This window comes from Ranitomeya imitator, chromosome 8, assembly GCF_032444005.1.
Source record: "Ranitomeya imitator isolate aRanImi1 chromosome 8, aRanImi1.pri, whole genome shotgun sequence".
Lineage (NCBI taxonomy): Eukaryota > Metazoa > Chordata > Amphibia > Anura > Dendrobatidae > Ranitomeya > Ranitomeya imitator.
The window spans coordinates 203,341,914-203,366,910 of record NC_091289.1 but is presented as its reverse complement, the minus strand read 5'-3'; the positions used below and the strand labels follow the sequence as shown (position 1 = coordinate 203,366,910).

Sequence of the window (24,997 nt, the reverse complement as noted above, 5' to 3'; positions counted from 1 at the left end):
GTCCCTCATTTCTTTTCTTCACCCTCATAATAATAATCTTTATTTATATAGCGCCAACATATTCCGCAGCGCTTTACAGTTTAACAGTTTCAAACACAAAAGTCATAAGTAACAACGTTAACAATACAATAATTAAAGCACAATAATCCGCCCCTGCTCGTGAGAGCTTACAATCTACAATGAGGTGGGGAAGATACAAAGTACAGGTGTGTATTTACAATGATGTATTTACAATGAGGGTCCAGCCATCATGATCATCCTCTGATTGTCCCTCCTCTCTTCTTCTCCCTCACCTTCCTCTTCTTCTCCCTCATCTTTCTCTTCTTCTCCCTCACCTTTTTCTTCTTGCTCACCTTCCTCTTGTCCCTCAACTTTCGTTTATTCTCCCTCATCTTTCTATTCTTCGCCCTCATCTTTTTCTTCTTCTCCCACATCTTTTTTTCTTCTCCCTCACATTCCTGTTCTTTTCCATTATCTTTCTTCCTTCTTCCTCATCTTTCTCTTCTTCTTGCTAGTTTTCTTATGTTCTGCCTCATCTTTCTCTCCTTTGCCCTCATCTTCCTCTTCTTTTCTCTCATCTTTCTCTTCTTCTCCCTCATCTTCCTCTTCTTGTCCCTCATTTCTCTTCTTGTCCCTCGTCTTCCTCTTCTCCATCACTTCCTGTTCTCCCTCATGCTCCTCGGACATCTCGCCTACACTCGCGCCTCTTCTCTTCTCGCGTCTCAGAATCCTTTTCTTTCTCTTTGTCCGTCCTAGTAACTGCAGCAGCCAATCGATGGCCCCGCTTTTTAGCGCTGCTCTTTGATTGGCTGGTATGGTGAAGGGTCGGCGTTGAGTGGTTGTCCTCTCCTCAGCTCTCGCGTTCTCCAGCAGACAAAGAGCCCGAGCTCAGATATCGTTCCGCCCCTGGGCTCCTTGCAGCCAATGAGCGCCCGGCCGCGCTCCCCACCACGCTTTTCCAGGAGCCAATCATTATTTGAATCCGACGAATATGCGCGCTGACCCCGCCCCCTGCCTGTAACGTCTTGGCTTGCGGCCAGATTTCGGAACGTACCAAGTCCGGCCTTCTCCTCAGTGTTACAGGGGGCTCTGTTCCAGGGTCTCGGGAGCGCAGTGCTGTCGGGGGCTGTCTGGGGATGCCGGGGCTCCTCGGGGGTTTTCCCTCTTCTTGTTTTGCTCTTTCCAGATGGTGTCTTGAACCATCTTGAACCCCCTGGCAATGCAATGGTACAGTCCGGCATATAATGAAATGTGATGGGAGGAGATGGGAGCGAGCACGGCGGGAGCGAGCACGGGCGCGAACACTGCGGGAGCGAGCAGCGCGCCGCCAGCCCGAGCCGCTCATCATGCCGTACTCCGCCGAGCTCATCTTCTACATCGAGATGGACCCTCCGCCGCCAGGTACCGGCCGCAGCGTGTGCCCCCCGGAGGAAAAGGTGGTGTCCCCGAAATGTCACCGGTGCGACCCCGGATATAGCCCCCCGGAATACGGACCGAGTGCGACCCCGGATATAGCCCCCGGAATACGGACCGAGTGCGACCGCGGATATAGCCCCCGGAATACGGACCGAGTGCGACCCCGGATATAGCCCCCCGGAGAAGTCCCCCGAAATGTCACCGGTGCGACCCCGGATATAGCCCCCCCGGAATACGGACCGAGTGCGACCCCGGATATAGCCCCCGGAATACGGACCGAGTGCGACCCCGGATATAGCCCCCGGAATACGGACCGAGTGCGACCGCGGATATAGCCCCCGGAATACGGACCGAGTGCGACCGCGGATATAGCCCCCCGGAATACGGACCGAGTGCGACCCCGGATATAGCCCCCCGGAGAAGTCCCCCGAAATGTCACCGGTGCGACCCCGGATATAGCCCCCCGGAATACGGACCGAGTGCGACCCCGGATATAGCCCCCCGGAATACGGACCGAGTGCGACCCCGGATATAGCCCCCCGGAATACGGACCGAGTGCGACCCCCGGATATAGCCCCCCGGAATACGGACCGAGTGCGACCCCGGATATAGCCCCCCGGAATACGGACCGAGTGCGACCCCGGATATAGCCCCCCGGAGAAGTCCCCCGAAATGTCACCGGTGCGACCCCGGATATAGCCCCCCGGAGAAGTCCCCCGAAATGTCACCGGTGTGACCCCGGATATAGCCCCCCGGAGAAGTCCCCCGAAATGTCACCGGTGTGACCCCGGATATAGCCCCCCGGAATACGGACCGAGTGCGACCCCGGATATAGCCCCCCGGAATACGGACCGAGTGCGACCCCGGATATAGCCCCCCGGAATACGGACCGAGTGCGACCCCGGATATAGCCCCCCGGAGAAGTCCCCCGAAATGTCACCGGTGCGACCCCGGATATAGCCCCCCGGAGAAGTCCCCCGAAATGTCACCGGTGCGACCCCGGATATAGCCCCCCGGGAATACGGACCGAGTGCGACCCCCGGATATAGCCCCCCGGAATACGGACCGAGTGCGACCCCGGATATAGCCCCCGGAATACGGACCGAGTGCGACCCCGGATATAGCCCCCCGGAATACGGACCGAGTGCGACCGCGGATATAGCCCCCCGGAATACGGACCGAGTGCGACCCCGGATATAGCCCCCGGAATACGGACCGAGTGCGACCCCGGATATAGCCCCCCGGAATACGGACCGAGTGCGACCCCGGATATAGCCCCCCGGAATACGGACCGAGTGCGACCCCGGATATAGCCCCCCGGAATACGGACCGAGTGCGACCCCGGATATAGCCCCCCGGAATACGGACCGAGTGCGACCCCGGATATAGCCCCCCGGAGAAGTCCCCCGAAATGTCACCGGTGCGACCCCGGATATAGCCCCCCGGAGAAGTCCCCCGAAATGTCACCGGTGTGACCCCGGATATAGCCCCCCGGAGAAGTCCCCCGAAATGTCACCGGTGCGACCCCGGATATAGCCCCCCGGAGAAGTCCCCCGAAATGTCACCGGTGCGACCCCGGATATAGCCCCCCGGAGAAGTCCCCCGAAATGTCACCGGTGTGACCCCGGATATAGCCCCCCGGAATACGGACCGAGTGCGACCCCGGATATAGCCCCCCGGAATACGGACCGAGTGCGACCCCGGATATAGCCCCCCGGAATACGGACCGAGTGCGACCCCGGATATAGCCCCCCGGAGAAGTCCCCCGAAATGTCACCGGTGCGACCCCGGATATAGCCCCCCGGAGAAGTCCCCCAAAATGTCACCGGTGCGACCCCGGATATAGCCCCCCGGGAATACGGACCGAGTGCGACCCCCGGATATAGCCCCCCGGAATACGGACCGAGTGCGACCCCGGATATAGCCCCCGGAATACGGACCGAGTGCGACCCCGGATATAGCCCCCCGGAATACGGACCGAGTGCGACCGCGGATATAGCCCCCCGGAATACGGACCGAGTGCGACCCCGGATATAGCCCCCCGAAATACGGACCGAGTGCGACCCCGGATATAGCCCCCGGAATACGGACCGAGTGCGACCCCGGATATAGCCCCCCGGAATACGGACCGAGTGCGACCCCGGATATAGCCCCCCGAAATACGGACCGAGTGCGACCCCGGATATAACCCCCCGGAATACGGACCGAGTGCGACCCCGGATATAGCCCCCGGAATACGGACCGAGTGCGACCCCGGATATAGGCCCCCGGAATACGGACCGAGTGCGACCGCGGATATAGCCCCCCGGAATACGGACCGAGAGCGACCCCCTGATATAGCCCCCCGGAATACGGACCGAGTGCGACCCCGGATATAGCCCCCCGAAATACGGACCGAGTGCGACCCCGGATATAGCCCCCCGGAGAAGTCCCCCGAAATGTCACCGGTGCGACCCCGGATATAGCCCCCCGGAATACGGACCGAGTGCGACCCCGGATATAGCCCCCCGGAATACGGACCGAGTGCGACCCCGGATATAACCCCCCGGAATACGGACCGAGTGCGACCCCGGATATAGCCCCCCGAAATACGGACCGAGTGCGACCCCGGATATAGCCCCCGGAATACGGACCGAGTGCGACCCCGGATATAGCCCCCCGGAATACGGACCGAGTGCGACCCCGGATATAGCCCCCCGAAATACGGACCGAGTGCGACCCCGGATATAGCCCCCGGAATACGGACCGAGTGCGACCCCGGATATAGGCCCCCGGAATACGGACCGAGTGCGACCCCGGATATAGCCCCCGGAATACGGACCGAGTGCGACCCCGGATATAGGCCCCCGGAATACGGACCGAGTGCGACCGCGGATATAGCCCCCCGGAATACGGACCGAGAGCGACCCCCTGATATAGCCCCCCGGAATACGGACCGAGTGCGACCCCGGATATAGCCCCCCGAAATACGGACCGAGTGCGACCCCGGATATAGCCCCCCGGAGAAGTCCCCCGAAATGTCACCGGTGCGACCCCGGATATAGCCCCCCGGAATACGGACCGAGTGCGACCCCGGCTATAGCCCCCCGGAATACGGACCGAGTGCGACCCCGGATATAACCCCCCGGAATACGGACCGAGTGCGACCCCGGATATAGCCCCCCGGAATACGGACCGAGTGCGACCGCGGATATAGCCCCCCGGAATACGGACCGAGTGCGACCGCGGATATAGCCCCCGGGAATACGGACCGAGAGCGACCCCGGATATAGCCCCCCGGAATACGGACCGAGTGCGACCCCGGATATAGCCCCCGGGAATACGGACCGAGAGCGACCCCGGATATAGCCCCCCGGAATACGGACCGAGTGCGACCCCCGGATATAGCCCCCGGGAATACGGACCGAGTGCGAACCCCGGATATAGCCCCCCGGAATACGGACCGAGTGCGACCCCGGATATAGCCCCCCGGAATACGGACCGAGAGCGACCCCCTGATATAGCCCCCCGGAATACGGACCGTTTCGACCCCCGGATATAGCCCCCCGGAATACGGACCGAGTGCGACCCCGGATATAGCCCCCCGGAATACGGACCGAGTGCGACTCCGGATATAGCCCCCCAGAATACGGACCGAGTGCGACCGCAGATATAGCCCCCCGGAAAACGGACCGTTGCGACCCCCGGATATAGCCCCCCGGAATACGGACCGAGTGCGACCGCGGATATAGCCCCCCGGAATACGGACCGTTGCGACCCCCGGATATAGCCCCCCGGAATACGGACCGAGTGCGACCCCGGATATAGCCCCCCGGAATACGGACCGTTGCGACCCCCGGATATAGCCCCCCGGAATATGGACCGAGAGCGACCCCCTGATATAGCCCCCCGGAATACGGACCGAGAGCGACCCCCTGATATAGCCCCCCAGGATACGGACCGAGTGTGACCCCGGATATAGCCCCCCGGAATACGGACCGAGTGCGACCCCCGGATATAGCCCCCGGGAATACGGACCGAGAGCGACCCCCGGATATAGCCCCCCGGAATACGGACCGAGAGCGACCCCCTGATATAGCCCCCCAGAATACGGACCGAGTGCGACCCCGGATATAGCCCCCCGGAATACGGACCGAGTGCGACCCCGGATATAGCCCCCCGGAATACAGACCGAGTGCGACCCCGGATATAGCCCCCCGGAATACGGACCGAGAGCGACCCCCTGATATAGCTCCCCGGAATACGGATCGAGTGCGACCCCGGATATAGCCCCCCGGAATACGGACCGAGTGCGACCCCGGATATAGCCCCCCGGAATACAGACCGAGTGCGACCCCGGATATAGCCCCCCGGAATACGGACCGAGAGCGACCCCCTGATATAGCCCCCCGGAATACGGACCGAGTGCAACCCCGGATATAGCCCCCGGGAATACGGACCGAGTGCGACCCCGGATATAGCCCCCCGGAATACGGACCGAGTGCGACCGCGGATATAGCCCCCCGGAATACGGACCGTTGCGACCCCCGGATATAGCCCCCCGGAATACGGACCGAGTGCGACCCCGGATATAGCCCCCCGGAATACGGACCGTTGCGACCCCCGGATATAGCCCCCCGGAATATGGACCGAGAGCGACCCCCTGATATAGCCCCCCGGAATACGGACCGAGAGCGACCCCCTGATATAGCCCCCCAGGATACGGACCGAGTGTGACCCCGGATATAGCCCCCCGGAATACGGACCGAGTGCGACCCCCGGATATAGCCCCCGGGAATACGGACCGAGTGCGACCCCCTGATATAGCCCCCCAGGATACGGACCGAGTGTGACCCCGGATATAGCCCCCCGGAATACGGACCGAGAGCGACCCCCTGATATAGCCCCCCAGAATACGGACCGAGTGCGACCCCGGATATAGCCCCCCGGAATACGGACCGAGTGCGACCCCGGATATAGCCCCCCGGAATACAGACCGAGTGCGACCCCGGATATAGCCCCCCGGAATACGGACCGAGAGCGACCCCCTGATATAGCTCCCCGGAATACGGATCGAGTGCGACCCCGGATATAGCCCCCCGGAATACGGACCGAGTGCGACCCCGGATATAGCCCCCCGGAATACAGACCGAGTGCGACCCCGGATATAGCCCCCCGGAATACGGACCGAGAGCGACCCCCTGATATAGCCCCCCGGAATACGGACCGAGTGCAACCCCGGATATAGCCCCCGGGAATACGGACCGAGTGCGACCCCGGATATAGCCCCCCGGAATACGGACCGAGTGCGACCCCGGATATAGCCCCCCGGAATACGGATCGAGAGCGACCCCCTGATATAGCCCCCCGGAATACGGACCGAGAGCGACCCCCTGATATAGCCCCCCGGAATACGGACCGAGAGCGACCCCCTGATATAGCCCCCCGGAATACGGATCGAGTGCGACCGCGGATATAGCCCCCCGGAATACGGACCGAGTGCGACCCCGGATATAGCCCCCCGGAATACGGACCGAGAGCGACCCCCTGATATAGCCCCCCGGAATACGGACCGAGTGCGACCGTGGATATAGCCCCTCGGAATACGGACCGAGTGCGACCCTGGATATAGCTCCCGGGAATATGGACCGGTGCGACCCCGGATATAGCCCCCCGGAGAAGGTGGTGTCCCCGAAATGTCACCGGTGCGACCCCGGATATAGCTCCCCGGAATACGGACCGGTGCGACCCCGGATATAGCCCCCCAGGATACGGACCGAGTGCGACCCCGGATATAGCCCCCCAGGATACGGATCGAGTGCGACCCCGGATATAGCCCCCTGGAGAAGGTGGTGTCCCCGAAATGTCACCGGTGCGACTCCGGATATAGCCCCCCGGAATACGGACCGAGTGCGACCGCGGATATAGCCCCCCAGGATACGGACCGAGAGTGACCCCCGGATATAGCCCCCCGGAATACGGACCGAGAGCGACCCCGGATATAGCCCCCCCGGAGAAGGTGGTGTCCCCGAAATGTCACCGGTGCGATCCCGGATATAGCCCCCCGGAATACGGACCGAGAGCGACCCCCTGATATAGCCCCCCGGAATACGGACCAGTGCGACCCCCGGATATAGCCCCCCGGAATACAGACCGAGTGCGACCCCCGGATATAGCCCCCCGGAATACGAACCGAGTGCGACCCTCGGATATAGCCCCCCGGAATACAGACCGAGTGCGACCGCGGATATAGCCCCCCAGAATATGGACCGAGTGCGACCCCGGATATAGCCCCCCGGAATACGGACCGAGTGCGACTCCGGATATAGCCCCCCAGAATACGGACCGAGTGCGACCGCAGATATAGCCCCCCGGAATACGGACCGTTGCGACCCCCGGATATAGCCCCCCGGATTACGGACCGAGTGCGACCGCGGATATCGCCCCCCGGAATACGGACCGTTGCGACCCCCGGATATAGCCCCCCGGAATACGGACCGAGTGCGACCCCGGATATAGCCCCCCGGAATACGGACCGTTGCGACCCCCGGATATAGCCCCCCGGAATATGGACCGAGAGCGACCCCCTGATATAGCCCCCCGGAATACGGACCGAGAGCGACCCCCTGATATAGCCCCCCAGGATACGGACCGAGTGTGACCCCGGATATAGCCCCCCGGAATACGGACCGATTGCGACCCCCGGATATAGCCCCCGGGAATACGGACCGAGAGCGACCCCCGGATATAGCCCCCCGGAATACGGACCGAGAGCGACCCCCTGATATAGCCCCCCAGAATACGGACCGAGTGCGACCCCGGATATAGCCCCCCGGAATACGGACCGAGTGCAACCCCGGATATAGCCCCCCGGAATACAGACCGAGTGCGACCCCGGATATAGCCCCCCGGAATACGGACCGAGAGCGACCCCCTGATATAGCTCCCCGGAATACGGATCGAGTGCGACCCCGGATATAGCCCCCCGGAATACGGACCGAGTGCGACCCCGGATATAGCCCCCCGGAATACAGACCGAGTGCGACCCCGGATATAGCCCCCCGGAATACGGACCGAGAGCGACCCCCTGATATAGCCCCCCGGAATACGGACCGAGTGCAACCCCGGATATAGCCCCCGGGAATACGGACCGAGTGCGACCCCGGATATAGCCCCCCGGAATACGGACCGAGTGCGACCCCGGATATAGCCCCCCGGAATACGGACCGAGAGCGACCCCCTGATATAGCTCCCCGGAATACGGATCGAGAGCGACCCCCTGATATAGCCCCCCGGAATACGGACCGAGAGCGACCCCCTGATATAGCCCCCCGGAATACGGACCGAGAGCGACCCCCTGATATAGCCCCCCGGAATACGGACCGAGTGCGACCGCGGATATAGCCCCTCGGAATACGGACCGAGTGCGACCCTGGATATAGCTCCCGGGAATATGGACCGGTGCGACCCCGGATATAGCTCCCCGGAATACGGACCGGTGCGACCCCGGATATAGCCCCCCAGGATACGGACCGAGTGCGACCCCGGATATAGCCCCCCAGGATACGGATCGAGTGCGACCCCGGATATAGCCCCCCGGAGAAGGTGGTGTCCCCGAAATGTCACCGGTGCGACTCCGGATATAGCCCCCCGGAATACGGACCGAGAGCGACCCCCTGATATAGCCCCCCGGAATACGGACCGAGAGCGACCCCCTGATATAGCCCCCCGGAATACGGACCGAGTGCGACCGCGGATATAGCCCCTCGGAATACGGACCGAGTGCGACTCTGGATATAGCTCCCGGGAATATGGACCGGTGCGACCCCGGATATAGCCCCCCGGAGAAGGTGGTGTCCCCGAAATGTCACCGGTGCGACCCCGGATATAGCTCCCCGGAATACGGACCGGTGCGACCCCGGATATAGCCCCCCAGGATACGGACCGAGTGCGACCCCGGATATAGCCCCCCAGGATACGGATCGAGTGCGACCCCGGATATAGCCCCCCGGAGAAGGTGGTGTCCCCGAAATGTCACCGGTGCGACTCCGGATATAGCCCCCCGGAATACGGACCGAGTGCGACCGCGGATATAGCCCCCCAGGATACGGACCGAGAGTGACCCCCGGATATAGCCCCCCGGAATACGGACCGAGAGCGACCCCGGATATAGCCCCCCCGGAGAAGGTGGTGTCCCCGAAATGTCACCGGTGCGATCCCGGATATAGCCCCCCGGAATACGGACCGAGAGCGACCCCCTGATATAGCCCCCCGGAATACGGACCAGTGCGACCCCCGGATATAGCCCCCCGGAATACAGACCGAGTGCGACCCCCGGATATAGCCCCCCGGAATACGAACCGAGTGCGACCCTCGGATATAGCCCCCCGGAATACAGACCGAGTGCGACCGCGGATATAGCCCCCCAGAATACGGACCGTGTGCGACCCCCAGATATATCCCCCCAGAATACGGACCGAGTGCGACCCCTGATATAGCCCCCCAGAATACGGACCGAGTGCGACCCCGGATATAGCCCCCAGGATACGGACCGAGTGCGACCCCCATATATAGCCCCCCAGGATACGGACCGACTGCAACCCCCGGATATAGCCCCCCAGGATACAGACCGAGTGCGACCCCCATATATAGCCCCCCAGGATACGGACCGACTGCAACCCCCGGATATAGCCCCCCGGAATATGGACCGATTGCAACCCCCGGATATAGCCCCCCGGAATACAGACCGAGTGCGACCGCGGATATAGCCCCCCAGAATACGGACCGAGTGCGACCCCCGGATATAGCCCCCCAGAATACGGACCGAGTGCGACCCCGGATATAGCCCCCCAGAATACGGACCGAGTGCGACCCCGGATATAGCCCCCCAGGATACAGACCGAGTGCGACCCCCATATATAGCCCCCCAGGATACGGACCGACTGCAACCCCCGGATATAGCCCCCCAGGATACGGACCAAGTGCGACCCCCATATATAGCCCCCCAGGATACGGACCGACTGCAACCCCCGGATATAGCCCCCCAGAATACGGACCGACTGCGACCCACGGATATAGCCCCCCGGAATACGGACCGAGTGCGACCGCGGATATAGCCCCCCAGAATACGGACCGACTGCAACCCCCAGATATAGCCCCCCAGGATACGGACCGAGTGCGACCCCGGATATAGCCCCCCGAAATGTCACCGGTGCGACCCCCGGATATAGCCCCCCAGGATACGGACCAATTGCGACCCCGGATATAGCCCCCAGGATACGGACCGAGTGCGACCCCCGGATATAGCCCCCCAGGATACGGACCGAGTGCGACCCCAGATATAGCCCCCCAGGATACGGACCAATTGCGACCCCGGATATAGCCCCCAGGATACGGACCGAGTGCGACCCCCGGATATAGCCCCCCAGGATACGGACCGATTGCGACCCCCGGATATAGCCCCCCCAAGATACCGACCGATTGCGACCCCCGGATATAGCCCCCCAGGATACGGACCGAGTGCGACCCCGGATATAGCCCCCCAGGATACGGACCGATTGCAACTCTGGATATAGCCACCAGGATACGGACCGAGTGCGACCCCCGGATACAGCCCCCCAGGATACGGACCGAGTGCGACCCCGGATATAGCCCCCAGGATACGGACCGAGTGCGACCCCCGGATATAGCCCCCTAGAATACGGACCGTGTGCGACCCCCGGATATAGCCCCCCAGAATACGGACCGAGTGCGACCCCCGGATACAGCCCTCCAGGATACGGACCGAGTGCGACCCCGGATATAGCCCCCAGGATACGGACCGAGTGCGACCCCCGGATATAGCCCCCCAGAATACAGACCGAGTGCGACCCCCATATATAGCCCCCCAGAATACGGACCGAGTGCGACCCCCGGATACAGCCCTCCAGGATACGGACCGAGTGCGACCCCGGATATAGCCCCCAGGATACGGACCGAGTGCGACCCCCGGATATAGCCCCCAGGATACGGACCGAGTGCGACCCCGGATATAGCCCCCAGGATATGGACCGAGTGCGACCCCCGGATATAGCCCCCCAGGATACGGACCGAGTGCGACCCCCGGATTTAGCCCGCCAGGATACGGACCGAGTGCGACCCCCGGATATAGCCCCCCAAGATACCGACTGAGTGCGACCCCCGGATATAGCCCCCCAGGATACGGACCGAGTGCGACCCCGGATATAGCCTCCCGAAATGTCACCGGTGCGACCCCCGGATATAACCCCCCGGAATACGGACCGAGTGCGACCCCGGATATAGCCCCCAGGATACGGACCGAGTGCGACCCCTGGATATAGCCCCCAGGATACGGACCGAGTGCGACCCCGGATATAGCCCCCAGGATATGGACCGAGTGCGACCCCCGGATATAGCCCCCCAGGATACGGACCGAGTGCGACCCCCGGATTTAGCCCGCCAGGATACGGACTGAGTGCGACCCCCGGATATAGCCCCCCAAGATACCGACTGAGTGCGACCCCCGGATATAGCCCCCCAGGATACGGACCGAGTGCGACCCCGGATATAGCCTCCCGAAATGTCACCGGTGCGACCCCCGGATATAGCCCCCCAGGATACAGACCGATTGCGACCCCGGATATAGCCCCCCAGGATACGGACCGATTGCGACCCCGGATATAGCCACCAGGATACGGACCGAGTGCGACCCCAGGATACGGACAGAGTGCGACCCCCGGATATAGCCCCCCAGGATACGGACCGAGTGCGACCCCCGGATATAGCCCCCCAGGATACGGACCGAGTGCGACCCCCGGATATAGCCCCCCAAGATACCGACTGAGTGCGACCCCCGGATATAGCCCCCCAGGATATGGACCGAGTGCGACCCCCGGATATAGCCCCCCAGGATACGGACCGAGTGCGACCCCGGATATAGCCCCCCAGGATACGGACCGAGTGCGACCCCTGGTATGTACGGTGCGAGCCAAAGTGCGGCCCCCTAAATGTATAGCTCCCAACGATATAGATGAACGGGGCGAAAGTGCGACCCCTGAAATATAACCGCCTCCCCCAAGATTCTGTACTATTGCAGCCCCCTGACCCGGTATACAGTCCGAGTGTGATCCCTCAGAATGGAGCCGGAATGCGATGGTTACTACTTAAGTCCCCCGACCCAGGACACGGTCATAGTCTCACCTAGCAGAGAAGTCACTGCCTGCATTACATTATGGAGGGAGCGCATTCTAAGTGGAGGGTGCCAGCTATCATTCAACGGAGGGGTCTCCCCGGGGCGCGGGGCCTGTACAGTAATGATCTGTGGGGCTCTCGGTGGATAGAGGGGTCTCCCCGAGGTGCAGACCCTGTACAGTAATGATCTGTGGGGCTCTTGGTGGGTGGAGGGTCTCTCCGTGGTGCTGGGCCTTGTACAGTAATGATGTGTGGGGCTCTCGGTGGATAGAGGGGTCTCCCCGAGGTGCAGACCCTGTACAGTAATGATCTGTGGGGCTCTTGGTGGGTGGAGGGTCTCTCCGTGGTGCTGGGCCTTGTACAGTAATGATCTGTGGGGCTCTCGGTGGATAGAGGGGTCTCCCCGAGGTGCAGACCCTGTACAGTAATGATCTGTGGGGCTCTTGGTGGGTGGAGGGTCTCTCCGTGGTGCTGGGCCTTGTACAGTAATGATCTGTGGGGCTCTCGGTGGATAGAGGGGTCTCCCCGAGGTGCAGACCCTGTACAGTAATGATCTGTGGGGCTCTTGGTGGGTGGAGGGTCTCTCCGTGGTGCTGGGCCTTGTACAGTAATGATGTGTGGGGCTCTCGGTGGATGGAGGGGTCTCTCCGGTGTGCGGGGCACTGTACAATAATGATCTGTGGGGCTCTCGATAGGTGGAGGGGTCTCCCCGGGGTGCGGGGTCCTGTACAGTAATGATCTGTAAGGCTCTCGGTGGGTGGAGGGGTCTCCCCGGGGTGCGGACCCTGTACAATAATGATCTGTGGGGCTCTCGGTGGGTGGAGGGGTCTTACCGGGGTGCGGACCCTGTACAATAATGATCTGTGGTGCTCTCGGTGGATGGAGGGGTCTTCCCGGGGTGCGGGGCCCTGTACAGTAATGATTTTTGGGGCTCTCGGTGGATGGAGGGGTCTCCCCGGGGTGCGGGGCCCTGTACAGTAATGATCTGTGGGGCTCTCGGTGGGTGGAGGGCTCTCCCTGGGGTGCGGACCCTGTACAGTAATGATCTGTGGGGCTCTCGGTGGATGGAGGGATCTCCCCGGGGTGTGGGGCTCTCGGTGGGTGGAGGGTCTCCCCGGGGTGCGGGGCCCTGTACAGTAACGATCTGTGGGGCTCTCAGTGGACGGAGGGGTCTCCCCGGGTGCTGGGCCCTCTACAGTAATGACCTGTGGGCCTCTCGGTGGGTGGAGGGTCTCCCCGGGATGTGAGGCTCTTGGTGGGTGGAGAGTCTCCCCGGGGTGTGGGGCTCTCGGTGGGTGGAGAGTCTCCCCGGGGTGCGTGGCCCTGTACAGTAACGATCTGTGGGGCTCTCAGTGGACGGAGGGGTCTCCCCGGGTGCTGAGCCCTCTACAGTAATGACCTGTGGGGCTCTCGGTGGGTGGGGGGTCTCCCCGGGGTGTGGGGCTCTCGGTGGGTGGAGAGTCTCCCCAGGGTGCGGGGCCCTGTACAGTAACGATCTGTGGGGCTCTCGGTGGACGGAGGGGTCTCCCCGGGTGCTGGGCCCTCTACAGTAATGACCTGTGGGCCTCTCGGTGGGTGGAGGGTCTCCCCGGGGTGTGGGGCTCTCGGTGGGTGGAGGGTCTCCCCGGGGTGTGGGGCCTTGTACAGTAATGATCTGTGGGGCTCTCGGTGGACGGAGGGGTCTCCCCGGGTGCTGGGCCCTCTACAGTAATGACCTGTGGGGCTCTCGGTGGGTGGAGGGTCTCCCCGGGGTGTGGGGCTCTCGGTGGGTGGAGGGTCTCCCCGGGGTGTGGGGCCTTGTACAGTAACGATCTGTGGGGCTCTCGGTGGACGGAGGGGTCTCCCCGGGTGCTGAGCCCTCTACAGTAATGACCTGTGGGGCTCTCGGTGGGTGGAGGGTCTCCCCGGGGTGTGGGGCCTTGTACAGTAATGATCTGTGGGGCTCTCGGTGGATGGAGGGGTCTCCCCGGGTGCTGAGCCCTCTACAGTAATGACCTGTGGGGCTCTCGGTGGGTGGAGGGTCTCCCCGGGGTGTGGGGCTCTCGGTGGGTGGAGAGTCTCCCCGGGGTGCGTGGCCCTGTACAGTAACGATCTGTGGGGCTCTCAGTGGACGGAGGGGTCTCCCCGGGTGCTGAGCCCTCTACAGTAATGACCTGTGGGGCTCTCGGTGGGTGGGGGGTCTCCCCGGGGTGTGGGGCTCTCGGTGGGTGGAGAGTCTCCCCGGGGTGCGTGGCCCTGTACAGTAACGATCTGTGGGGCTCTCAGTGGACGGAGGGGTCTCCCCGGGTGCTGAGCCCTCTACAGTAATGACCTGTGGGGCTCTCGGTGGGTGGGGGGTCTCCCCGGGGTGTGGGGCTCTCGGTGGGTGGAGAGTCTCCCCAGGGTGCGGGGCCCTGTACAGTAACGATCTGTGGGGCTCTCAGTGGACGGAGGGGTCTCCCCGGGTGCTGGGCCCTCTACAGTAATGACCTGTGGGCCTCTCGGTGGGTGGAGGGTCTCCCCGGGGTGTGGGGCTCTCGGTGGGTGGAGGGTCTCCCCGGGGTGTGGGGCCTTGTACAGTAATGATCTGTGGGGCTCTCGGTGGACGGAGGGGTCTCCCCGGGTGCTGGGCCCTCTACAGTAATGACCTGTGGGGCTCTCGGTGGGTGGAGGGTCTCCCCGGGGTGTGGGGCTCTCGGTGGGTGGAGGGTCTCCCCGGGGTGTGGGGCCTTGTACAGTAACGATCTGTGGGGCTCTCGGTGGACGGAGGGGTCTCCCCGGGTGCTGAGCCCTCTACAGTAATGACCTGTGGGGCTATCGGTGGGTGGAGGGTCTCCCCGGGGTGTGGGGCCTTGTACAGTAATGATCTGTGGGGCTCTCGGTGGATGGAGGGGTCTCCCCGGGTGCTGAGCCCTCTACAGTAATGACCTGTGGGGCTCTCGGTGGGTGGAGGGTCTCCCCGGGGTGTGGGGCTCTCGGTGGGTGGAGAGTCTCCCCGGGGTGCGGGGCCCTGTACAGTAACGATCTGTGGGGCTCTCAGTGGACGGAGGGGTCTCCCCGGGTGCTGGGCCCTCTACAGTAATGACCTGTGGGCCTCTCGGTGGGTGGAGGGTCTCCCCGGGGTGTGGGGCTCTCGGTGGGTGGAGGGTCTCCCCGGGGTGTGGGGCCTTGTACAGTAATGATCTGTGGGGCTCTCGGTGGACGGAGGGGTCTCCCCGGGTGCTGGGCCCTCTACAGTAATGACCTGTGGGGCTCTCGGTGGGTGGGGGGTCTCCCCGGGGTGTGGGGCTCTCGGTGGGTGGAGGGTCTCCCCAGGGTGCGGGGCCCTGTACAGTAACGATCTGTGGGGCTCTCGGTGGACGGAGGGGTCTCCCCGGGTGCTGAGCCCTCTACAGTAATGACCTGTGGGGCTCTCGGTGGGTGGGGGGTCTCCCCGGGGTGTGGGGCTCTCGGTGGGTGGAGGGTCTCCCTGGGGAGCACTAGTGATATCCGGCGCTGTCTTCTCGCTCCGTAGCCGCCATTCTTCTCCGCTGCACTTGTCGCTTTGTCCTGAGTCTTTTGTTGTTTCTTGGTGACGTTATCGTAACTGAATTAACTCCGTATTTGCCTCTTTCTGACGGAGAAGTTGCTGCTTCGGCTCCAGAGTTTCCTGGTCGGAATGACTTCTCATGGAATTGTCCCTTGTGATCAGTTTTCCTCTGGAAGTTGTAGTCCTCTGCATAATTCTTGTGTGACTGTCAGCCCACTGGTGTGATTAATGTGCCTACTGGTACCAACCACAGCCTCGGCGGTCCTTGAATATTTGGTATATATTGGGGGCTAGTGGGATATGGAGGAACTTCCCAGTGTGCCAGGCTGTTTAGAGGATGTCTGGTTGTGGGTGGCCATCGGGCTGTATGGGGGTTATGCCCAGTGTGCCAACCTGTCTGTAATTCTCTGCCCATTGCGTCAGGATTTGAGGCATTTCCAGCCCCTCTGGCTATTGTGAGGCTTGGGGGGTTGCTTCTGGTGCCTGTATGTCTTATGCTATATAACGTGTTTCCTGCAGAGCCGGCCTGTGCCTTGTGGTGCAGCCTCCCGGTCAGCGTGCCATCTCATTGCTGTGTCCGGGGTAGAGCCGGCCTGTGCCTTGTGGTGCAGCCTCCCGGTCAGTGTGCCATCTCATTGCTGTGTCCGGGGTAGAGCCGGCCTGGGCCATGTGGTACACATTCCTCTAGGCTTTGCTATTTTTACTTTTTCTATGGTGTTTTCTGTGTGTCCCAAGTTGTATGGAGGGGATTGTGCCCAGCTCCTCGCGGCTCCTCCCTGTTGCTCACATAATTTCCCTACAGGTCTAGTTCCCCGCGGCTGCATACTCACCCACGGCACCTTATGTAGCTGAACGACACTAACGTACGATCTGTCTGCCGGCCTCTGATCGGCTGCTCAGTCTCCATTCAGAGATTACTTTTTGTCATTGGCGTCTGTTTTGGGAATTAGAAGAGGAATGGGGTTGGATGTGAGCAGAGGGGAGGATTTGGGTTAGCCGGAGTCACACTAAGCGAGATACGGCCGAGTCTCGCAGGTTAAAACCAAGCTCTGTCACCGGCACTGCGGAGCGTGCGGCTCCATGTATTGCTGTGCGGCTGCACGCTCCGCTCTGGAGTGCTGGTGCCAGAGCTTGGTTTTAACCTGCGAGACTCAGCCGTATCTCGCTGTCTGTGATCCTGGCCTTACTAGTGAGCAGGCAGCTCTTGGAGCAGCGGGACATGGCAGCTGCGCGGCGCCTTCAATGCCTTTCCCGTGGGTTTTTATTCCTGGGAGATGTGAAGGCTTCTTGTTTGGCTTATTGTAGCACAGCAAGGAGCAGAGCCATGTGAGTGTCGGCCGCTGTCGTATCCATGTGAGAGTCGGCCGCTGTCGGAGCGATGTGAGAGCGTCTTCCTCTGTCATATCCATGTGAGAGTGTCGGCCGCTGTCTGAGCCGTGGGACAGTGTCGGCCGCTGTCTGAGCCGTGGGACAGTGTCGGCCGCTGTCTGGGCCGTGGGACAGTGTCGGCCGCTGTCTGGGCCGTGGGACAGTGTCGGCCGCTGTCTGGGCCGTGGGACAGTGTCGGCCGCTGTCTGAGCCGTGGGACAGTGTCGGCCGCTGTCTGAGCCGTGGGACAGTGTCGGCCGCTGTCTGAGCCGTGGGACAGTGTCGGCCGCTGTCTGAGCCGTGGGACAGTGTCGGCCGCTGTCTGAGCCGTGGGACAGTGTCGGCCGCTGTCTGAGCCGTGGGACAGTGTCGGCCGCTGTCTGAGCCGTGGGACAGTGTCGGCCGCTGTCTGAGCCGTGGGACAGTGTCGGCCGCTGTCTGAGCCGTGGGACAGTGTCGGCCGCTGTCTGAGCCGTGGGACAGTGTCGGCCGCTGTCTGAGCCGTGGGACAGTGTCGGCCGCTGTCTGAGCCGTGGGACAGTGTCGGCCGCTGTCTGAGCCGTGGGACAGTGTCGGCCGCTGTCTGAGCCGTGGGACAGTGTCGGCCGCTGTCTGGGCCGTGGGACAGTGTCGGCCGCTGTCGGAGCCGTGGGACAGTGTCGGCCGCTGTCTGAGCCGTGGGACAGTGTCGGCCGCTGTCTGGGCCGTGGGACAGTGTCGGCCGCTGTCGGAGCCGTGGGACAGTGTCGGCCGCTGTCGGAGCCGTGGGCCGGTTGTCTCCCAGACTCTGCCTTGTGCAGATCCCTTTTTTCCGTGAGCTGCCGATGCTCGGATTCCCCTCTTATGTTACTTTGAACAATGGCACGAGTGACACCAGATCGCCAGTAAATAACATTAGTTTGGATAGTCAGTAAAACACAGTAGAGCTGCTCCCCAGTGGAGTCACAGGAGCCGTGGGGCACTGACTGCTGGTGCATTATCCTATTCTTGCCTCCTCTATTAAGTTCATGTACTTGTTTCCTACATCTATTTCTATATACAACCCCTGGCAAAAATGATGGAATCACCGGCTTTGGAGGATGTTCATTCAGTTGTTTAATTTTCTACAAAAAAATCAGATCACAGACATGGGACAAAACGAAAGTCATTTCAAATGGCAACTTTCTGGCTTTAAGAAACACTAAAAGAAATCAAGATCAAAAAATGTAGTCAGTAATGGTTACTTTTTTATCCAAGCAGAGGGGAAAAATTATGGAATCACTCAATTCTGAGGAAAAAATTATGGAATCATGAAAAACAAACAGAAAAACCCTCCAACACATCACTAGTTTTTTGTTGCACCACCTCTGGCTTTTACAGTTGTGGCCAAAAGTATTGACACCCCTGCAATTCTGTCAGATAATACTCATTTTCTTCCTGAATATGATTGCAATCACAAATTCTTTGTTATTATTATCTTCATTTAATTTGTCTTAAATGAAAAAAACACAAAAGAGAATGAAGCAAAAAGCAAAACATTGATCATTTCACACAGAACTCCAAAAATAGGCCAGACAAAAGTATTGGCACCCTCAGCCTAATACTTGGTTGCACAACCTTTAGCCAAAATAACTGCGACCAACCGCTTCCGGTCACCATCAATGAGTTTCTTACAAAGCTCTGCTGGAATTTTAGACCATTCTTCTTTGGCAAACTGCTCAAGGTCCCTGATATTTGAAGGCGCCTTCTCCAAACTGCCATTTTTAGATCTCTCCACAGGTGTTCTATGGGATTCAGGTCTGGACTCATTGCTGGCCACCTTAGAAGTCTCCAGTGCTTTCTCTCAAACCATTTTCTAGTGCTTTTTGAAGTGTGTTTTGAGTCATTGTCCTGCTGGAAGACCCATGACCTCTAAGGGAGACCCAGCTTTCTCACACTGGGCCCTACATTATGCTGCAAAATTTGTTGGTAGTCTTCAGACTTCATAATGCCATGCACACGGTCAAGCAGTCCAGTGCCAGAGGCAGCAAAGCAACCCCAAAACATCAGGGAACCTCCGCCATGTTTGACTGTAGGGACCGTGTTCTTTTCTTTGAATGCCTCTTTTTTTCTCCTGTAAACTCTATGTTGATGCCTTTGCCCAAAAAGCTCTACTTTTGTCTCATCTGAGACTGAGGCTTTTTCAGGTAAGTTTTTGGCAAACTCCAGCCTGGCTTTTTTATGTCTCGGGGTAAGAAGTGGGGTCTTCCTGGGTCTCCTACCATACAGTCCCTTTTCATTCAGACGCCGATGGATAGTACGGGTTGACACTGTTGTACCCTCGGACTGCAGGGCAGCTTGAACTTGTTTGGATGTTAGTCGAGGTTCTTTATCCAACATCCGCACAATCTTGCGTTGAAATCTCTTGTCAATTTTTCTTTTCCGTCCACATCTAGGGAGGTTAGCCACAGTGCCATGGGCTTTACACTTCTTGATGACACTGTGCACGGTAGACACAGGAACATACAGGTCTTTGGAGATGGACTTGTAGCCTTGAGATTGCTCATGCTTCCTCACAATTTGGTTTCTCAAGTCCTCAGACAGCTCTTTGGTCTTCTTTCTTTTCTCCATGCTCAATGTGGTACACACAAGGACACAGGACAGAGGTTGAGTCAACTTTAATCCATGTCAACTGGCTGCAAGTGTGATTTAGTTATTGCCAGCACCTGTTAGGTGCCACAGGTAAGTTACAGGTGCTGTTAATTACACTAATTAGAGAAGCATCACAGGATTTTTCGAACAGTGCCAATACTTTTGTCCACCCCTTTTTTATGTTTGGTGTGGAATTATATCCAATTTGGCTTTAGGACAATTCTTTTTGTGTTTTTTCATTTAAGACAAATTAAATGAAGATAACAATACCAAAGATTTTGTGTTTGCAATCATTTTCAGGAAGAAACTGAGTATTATCTGACAGAATTGCAGGGGTGTCAATACTTTTGGCCACAACTGTATAACATGTCGCGGATCCCTACTCCTTGGTGTAACTAATTCGTCATGTGCCTGCACTCAGCACGTGACTTGGGTTGTTGTTATGGCTGGCAATCAGGCAACACAGCGTGCAGTAATCAGCGCACATACAGAGATCTGGCAATAACCAAAAACAATAGGACGAGCTCTGAGACGTGGAATCTCTGTAGACTGCAGTACCTGATCTATCCTCACACAACTATAAGCAGCAGTGGATTGCGCCTATCACTACCTATGCAACTCGGCACTGCCTGAGGAGCTGACTAGCCTGAAGATAGAAATACAAGCCTGACTTACCTCAGAGAAATACCCCAAAGGAACAGGCAGCCCCCCACATATAATGACTGTTAGCAAGATGAAAAGACAAACGTAGGAATGAAATAGATTCAGCAAAGTGAGGCCCGATATTCTAGACAGAGCGAGGATAGCAAAGAGAACTATGCAGTCTACAAAAAACCCTAAAACGAAAACCACGCAAAGGGGCAAAAAGACCCACCGTGCCGAACTAACAGCACGGCGGTGCACCCCTTTGCTTCTCAGAGCTTCCAGCAAAAGTTAATAGCAAGCTGGACAGAAAAAACAGAAAACAAACTAGAAGCACTTATCTAGCAGAGCAGCAGGCCCAAGGAAAGATGCAGTAGCTCAGATCCAACACTGGAACATTGACAAGGAGCAAGGAAGACAGACTCAGGTGGAGCTAAATAGCAAGGCAGCCAACGAGCTCACCAAAACACCTGAGGGAGGAAGCCCAGAGACTGCAATACCACTTGTGACCACAGAAGTGAATTCAGCCACAGAATTCACAACAGTACCCCCCCCTTGAGGAGGGGTCACCGAACCCTCACCAGAACCCCCAGGCCGACCAGGATGAGCCACATGAAAGGCACGAACAAGATCTGGGGCATGGACATCAGAGGCAAAAACCCAGGAATTATCTTCCTGAGCATAACCCTTCCATTTGACCAGATACTGGAGTTTCCGTCTAGAGACACGAGAATCCAAAATCTTCTCCACAATATACTCCAATTCCCCCTCCACCAAAACAGGGGCAGGAGGCTCCACAGATGGAACCATAGGTGCCACGTATCTCCTCAACAACGACCTATGGAATACATTATGTATGGAAAAGGAGTCTGGGAGGATCAGACGAAAAGACACCGGATTGAGAATCTCAGAAATCCTATACGGACCAATAAAACGAGGTTTAAATTTAGGAGAGGAAAGCTTCATAGGAATATGACGAGAAGATAACCAAACCAGATCCCCAACACGAAGTCGGGGTCCCACACGGCGTCTGCGATTAGCGAAAAGCTGAGCCTTCTCCTGGGACAAGGTCAAATTGTCCACTACCTGAGTCCAGATCTGCTGCAACCTGTCCACCACAGAATCCACACCAGGACAGTCCGAAGACTCAACCTGTCCTGAAGAGAAACGAGGATGGAACCCAGAATTGCAGAAAAATGGAGAGACCAAGGTAGCCGAGCTGGCCCGATTATTAAGGGCGAACTCAGCCAACGGCAAAAATGACACCCAATCATCCTGGTCAGCGGAAACAAAACATCTCAGATATGTTTCCAAGGTCTGATTGGTTCGTTCGGTCTGGCCATTAGTCTGAGGATGGAAGGCCGAGGAGAAAGATAGGTCAATGCCCATCCTACCACAAAAGGCTCGCCAGAACCTCGAGACAAACTGGGAACCTCTGTCAGAAACAATATTCTCAGGAATGCCATGTAAACGAACCACATGCTGGAAGAACAAAGGCACCAAATCAGAGGAGGAAGGCAATTTAACCAAAGGCACCAGATGGACCATTTTAGAAAAGCGATCACAGACCACCCAAATGACCGACATTTTTTGAGAAACGGGAAGGTCAGAAATGAAATCCATCGAAATATGAGTCCAAGGCCTCTTCGGGACCGGCAAGGGCAAAAGCAACCCACTGGCACGTGAACAGCAGGGCTTAGCCCTAGCACAAATTCCACAGGACTGCACAAAAGCACGCACATCCCGCGACAGAGATGGCCACCAGAAGGATCTAGCAACCAACTCCCTGGTACCAAAGATTCCTGGATGACCGGCCAGCACCGAACAATGAAGTTCAGAGATAACTTTACTAGTCCACCTATCAGGGACGAACAGTTTCTCGGCCGGACAACGATCAGGTTTATTAGCCTGAAATTTCTGCAACACTCTCCGCAAATCAGGGGAGATGGCAGACACAATGACTCCTTCCTTGAGGATACTCGCCGGCTCAGATAACCCCGGAGAGTCGGGCACAAAACTCCTAGACAGAGCATCCGCCTTCACATTTTTAGAGCCCGGAAGGTATGAAATCACAAAATCAAAACGAGCAAAAAATAACGACCAACGGGCCTGTCTAGGATTCAAGCGCTTGGCAGACTCAAGATAAGTAAGGTTCTTATGATCAGTCAAAACCACCACGCGATGCTTAGCACCCTCAAGCCAATGACGCCACTCCTCGAATGCCCACTTCATGGCCAGCAACTCTCGGTTGCCCACATCATAATTACGCTCAGCAGCAGAAAATTTCCTGGAAAAGAAAGCACATGGTTTGAACACTGAGCAACCAGAACCTCTCTGTGACAAAACCGCCCCTGCACCAATCTCAGAAGCATCAACCTCGACCTGGAACGGAAGAGAAACATCAGGTTGACACAACACAGGGGCACAGCAAAAACGACGCTTCAACTCCTGAAAAGCCTCCACGGCAGCAGAAGACCAATTAACCAAATCAGCACCCTTCTTGGTCAAATCGGTCAATGGTCTGGCAATGCTAGAAAAATTACAGATGAAGCGACGATAAAAATTAGCAAAGCCCAGGAATTTCTGCAGACTTTTTAGAGATGTTGGCTGAGTCCAATCCTGGATGGCCTGAACCTTAACCGGATCCATCTCGATAGTAGAAGGGGAAAAGATGAACCCCAAAAATGAAACTTTCTGCACACCGAAGAGACACTTTGATCCCTTCACGAACAAGGAATTAGCACGCAGTACCTGGAAAACCATTCTGACTTGCTTCACATGAGACTCCCAATCATCTGAGAAGATCAAAATGTCATCCAAGTAAACAATCAAGAATTTATCCAGATACTCACGGAAAATGTCATGCATAAAAGACTGAAAAACAGATGGAGCATTGGCAAGTCCGAACGGCATCACCAGATACTCAAAATGACCCTCGGGCGTATTAAATGCCGTTTTCCATTCATCTCCCTGCCTGATTCTCACCAGATTATACGCACCACGAAGATCAATCTTAGTAAACCAACTAGCCCCCTTAATCCGAGCAAACAAGTCAGAAATCAATGGCAAGGGATACTGAAACTTAACAGTGATCTTATTAAGAAGGCGGTAATCAATACACGGTCTTAGCGAACCATCCTTCTTGGCTACAAAAAAGAACCCTGCTCCCAATGGTGACGACGATGGGCGAATATGTCCCTTCTCCAGGGACTCCTTCACATAACTGCGCATAGCGGTGTGTTCAGGTACGGACAAATTAAATAAACGACCCTTAGGGAATTTACTACCAGGAATCAAATCGATAGCACAATCACAATTCCTATGCGGAGGTAGGGCATCAGACTTGGACTCTTCAAATACATCCTGAAAGTCCGACAAGAACTCTGGGATGTCAGAAGGAATGGATGACGAAATAGACAAAAATGGAACATCACCATGTACTCCCTGACAACCCCAGCTGGTTACCGACATAGAGTTCCAATCCAATACTGGATTATGGGTTTGTAGCCATGGCAACCCCAACACGACCACATCATGCAAATTATGCAGTACCAGAAAGCGAATAACTTCCTGATGTGCAGGAGCCATGCACATGGTCAGCTGGGCCCAGTATTGAGGCTTATTCTTGGCCAAAGGTGTAGCATCAATTCCTCTCAACGGAATAGGACACCGCAAAGGCTCCAAGAAAAACCCACAACGTTTAGCATAATCCAAATCCATCAGATTCAGGGAGGCGCCTGAATCCACAAACGCCATGACCGAATACGATGACAAAGAGCACATTAAGGTAATGGACAAAAGGAATTTGGACTGTACAGTACCAATAACGGCAGAGCTATCGAACCGCCTAGTGCGTTTAGGACAATTAGAAATAGCATGAGTAGAATCACCACAATAGAAACACAGTCTGTTCAGACGTCTGTGTTCTTGCCGTTCTACTTTAGTCATAGTCCTGTCGCACTGCATAGGCTCAGGTTTACTCTCAGACAATACCGCCAGATGGTGCACAGATTTACGCTCGCGCAAGCGACGACCGATCTGAATGGCCAAGGACATAGACTCATTCAAACCAGCAGGCATAGGAAATCCCACCATTTCATCCTTAAGAGCTTCAGAGAGACCCTTTCTGAACAAAGCCGCTAGTGCAGATTCATTCCACAGAGTGAGTACTGACCACTTCCTAAATTTCTGACAATATACTTCTACATCATCCTGACCCTGGCATAAAGCCAGCAGATTTTTCTCAGCCTGATCCACTGAATTAGGCTCATCGTAAAGCAATCC

The 24,997-nt window shown here is 58.0% G+C and overlaps 1 protein-coding gene across 3 annotated transcripts in view; it reads left to right on the top strand.

Moving 5' to 3' along the window:
* The first annotated feature begins 1,278 nt into the window (after window positions 1–1,278).
* The window catches only part of PIK3R3 (phosphoinositide-3-kinase regulatory subunit 3), a 45,080-nt gene continuing 21,361 nt past the window's right edge, over window positions 1,279–24,997 (top strand). For 2 of the 3 annotated variants that reach the window (XR_011314861.1, XM_069735868.1), the window contains exon 1: window positions 1,293–1,401. Coding sequence is in view for 2 of the 3 variants with exons in the window: in XM_069735868.1 (XP_069591969.1) it covers window positions 1,347–1,401 (55 nt within the window). In the remaining variant the exon portion in view is untranslated. Of the gene's footprint in view, window positions 1,402–24,997 lie in introns of all 3 variants that reach the window. The other variant, XM_069735869.1, reaches the window with a different exon arrangement.